The sequence below is a fragment of the Diaporthe amygdali genome (genome assembly GCF_026229845.1).
Source record: "Diaporthe amygdali strain CAA958 chromosome Unknown NODE_29_length_634662_cov_65_424859, whole genome shotgun sequence".
Lineage (NCBI taxonomy): Eukaryota > Fungi > Ascomycota > Sordariomycetes > Diaporthales > Diaporthaceae > Diaporthe > Diaporthe amygdali.
In genome coordinates this window covers 267,321-270,065 of record NW_026517049.1, presented here as the reverse complement: position 1 = coordinate 270,065, position 2,745 = coordinate 267,321, and the positions used below count along the sequence as shown (strand labels likewise).

The 2,745-nt window shown below is 50.6% G+C and overlaps 1 protein-coding gene across 1 annotated transcript; it reads right to left on the bottom strand.

Moving 5' to 3' along the window:
- J7T55_004358 (uncharacterized protein) lies at positions 1–1,474 on the bottom strand (the record flags this gene model as incomplete). The annotated part of the gene is made up of 6 exons (XM_053132002.1): positions 1–406; positions 486–892; positions 984–1,042; positions 1,119–1,155; positions 1,212–1,307; positions 1,361–1,474. The coding sequence occupies 6 exons, from the start codon at positions 1,472–1,474 to the stop codon at positions 1–3; spliced, it is 1,119 nt and encodes a 372-aa protein (XP_052989971.1).
- Between the last annotated feature and the right edge of the window lie 1,271 nt (positions 1,475–2,745).

The following is a 2,745-nucleotide window of genomic DNA, read 5'->3' as shown; positions in this document are numbered from 1 at the left end:
CTATAATTTGGCCTTTTGCAAATTTGACTCCGCCACAGAGGAACCCTCACTCCATTCTACATCCTTCTGATGATCCATTTTCCCCAACTCAATATCATGCACGTATGGGCCCTTCAGATGCGCGTTCCACGGGTCAATTCGGTCCCGGGGCTCTCGAGCCTCGTCCAGCTCGACATAATTCTCTTCGCGAGTGACCGAGATTTCGTAGGTGACGAATATCGTTCCCCAGTTGAACTTCATGACGGGCCAGAATACTGGCAGAGAAGCACAAACTGTCGCGAGACTGACTTCTAAAGCGGCTAATACGATCGCGCCGCAGCCGTACCAGCTTGGGTCGTATGTCGGGAATATACCCGCTCTGGTATCGATAATATTGATGAGTCGGAAAAGAGAGAGAACATTCACACTGTGGGTAAGCCACGTCAGAACAAGTGATGACATAAAATTTGGATCTCAAACGCTGATGATATGTGGCTCGGACTTACATTGAGCCAAGAGAGAACAATCCCATCAAGCTAGCCTGAGACTTCCAGCTCAGGTTTGGTTGAAGGTAATATGACACAGGAATAGCCAAGACAATTAAATCAAGGACCATATTTGTCGATGTTTGCGCAAGGGAAGCGGCCACAACGCTGCCCGGGTCCAGGCTTGCCAATCCGTATCTGACTGCAGTCGTGTTGTTGAAGTCCCAGTCAGCCGACACCGGAAAAGCGGGAAACCAGCTGATGAAGGAGAAAGCGAGACCCCACAGCGACACAATGCCGATCATGACGAGTGTCGTTTGCCTCAGTATCGATTTCGTCTCGTCGAAGAGTCGAAGATATTGGAAGAGAATGGCGAGCTTGATGAGTGCCGTCGCGGTAGGATAGCATGCGTGCATGACATACGTGTTCTGGGCAGATAATTAGAACTCTCATGGCGTTCTGCATTGCTTAGTTCCGGAAATTTCGAAACATTCGATTACTTGCCTTGGTGAAGTTGACCAGTTGCGTTTGGTCAGAGGCGAAGGTGATGAAATGTTTCCCCAGCCCTCGATCGAAACCTTTGCGGAAGTGATTGTCAGCCCCTGAAATGCTTACAGGCTAAGCCTATTCCACGAAGAGTCGACGACAACGTACAGAGTAGTACCGAAAGAGTCAGCGCAAAGCTGGTCATCTGGATCTTGCGTCAGCATCAATATCTCGCCGGGCATCACGGGCAATTATCCATACCATGGATAGGAAAACCAGCAAGTCATCCCAACCAGGGCATTTGGAGACTCGGAATCGGACGTATAAACGTGCAGTTGCGCAGAGATATGACACAGTCTACGGTCTGGTTAGATAATCTGAAGCCAGTGGGGCGGTCATAGGCAACTTACAAGGAATGATATTAACAGGCCAAATGCCAAGGGCCGCTGGTTCAGCGCCGGTGTCGGCTCGCTGAGGTTGTCGACTTGGCCCAGCAAGTCAAATATCGACGAGGCGTTCGACATACTGAACCTGTCATGTGTCGATTTGCTTGTCTTTTCTTCTGTGTATGTGAAGCGCGTGCTAATGAGGGAGGGAGAGAGTCTTTGAAGGGAAGTAAAGGAGCGTGATCTCCCCCAGAGTGCTTCTGAAACACATAGAGAACTGCAACGGGCGCAGAGGGAGTTCGGACGGCAATGGCAGAGGAGAGCGTCGTTCATATGGTGTTGTCAAGAACCACCCAGGGGCGCAGTTTAAGTTAAGCCGGATAACTTTAAACATCCTGGAAATGCAACCCCAGGAAACTTTCACCGCTAGCCGTGCAGCATAGCGACCCTGAATCACTGCCGCATCAGTGCGGGTGCCGCTGAGACAAGATCAGCAAAGTTCGCTGCGAGTTCCAAGAGCTCCTTTTTCGAGTGCTTGAGACGCCAAATCCTCCGTCAATGAAACTGGATTCGGAAGGCTTGTGAGAAGCAATCCGTCGCTCGACAGACCTCCCATTGGCAGCCAAGCACGAGGACAAGATTGATAAAACTCTGGGGGCTAAGACTTGGTTGCATCGTGTATGACCTGCATGATCATCTCAAATTGAGGAATTGGACCGGAACATGCACCCAGGTGCAATTAGACTGTGGTTCTGGTTCTTTTTGGTCCAAGGCCAAAAGAGCTGTTGCCGTCGCATGACCATGGCTCTCATTGACTCGTATTGAGATTCATGGCGCGTACGACCACTCTGAGTGCTTGGGAACCATAAGTATTTGAGTTCTGGTGTTTGAGGCATCTCCCCAGCTGTCTAGTCCTGGCGTGCTTGACTTGACCCATACGCGTATGCATTCGAAGACGAATGCATGATAGAGCACCTCCACATTTTCGACAGCGACTCATGTCTTGAACTATAGGCGTCTGTTTCGACTACGACGCCCTGGAGGAAACATTTCGGCAGCGAGCCGACTACGGAGGGACCGGACCGCAGCATTCTATACGTGTAATGTACAATGCGGAGAGAGCGAACCACGACCGACCAAATATTGTTTCATGTTTCATATGCTGTCATACAAACACCATCTCGAAACAGCGAGAGAGCCACGCTGTTGCTTCCAATGGTACTCCGCATTGCCACAGTCGTTGCGGAGGAACTCTGAATGACTCTTGGAGACACAATCTGCAGCATACAGCCTCGGTGACCTTGAGCAGTCGTAAGCACCTCCCCAACTTCCCCGAGAAGTGGTGTTTCGATGTTTACTTTTCACACGAACACTTGGACCCCACGGACGATGGAGTGGGGAACTTGGCG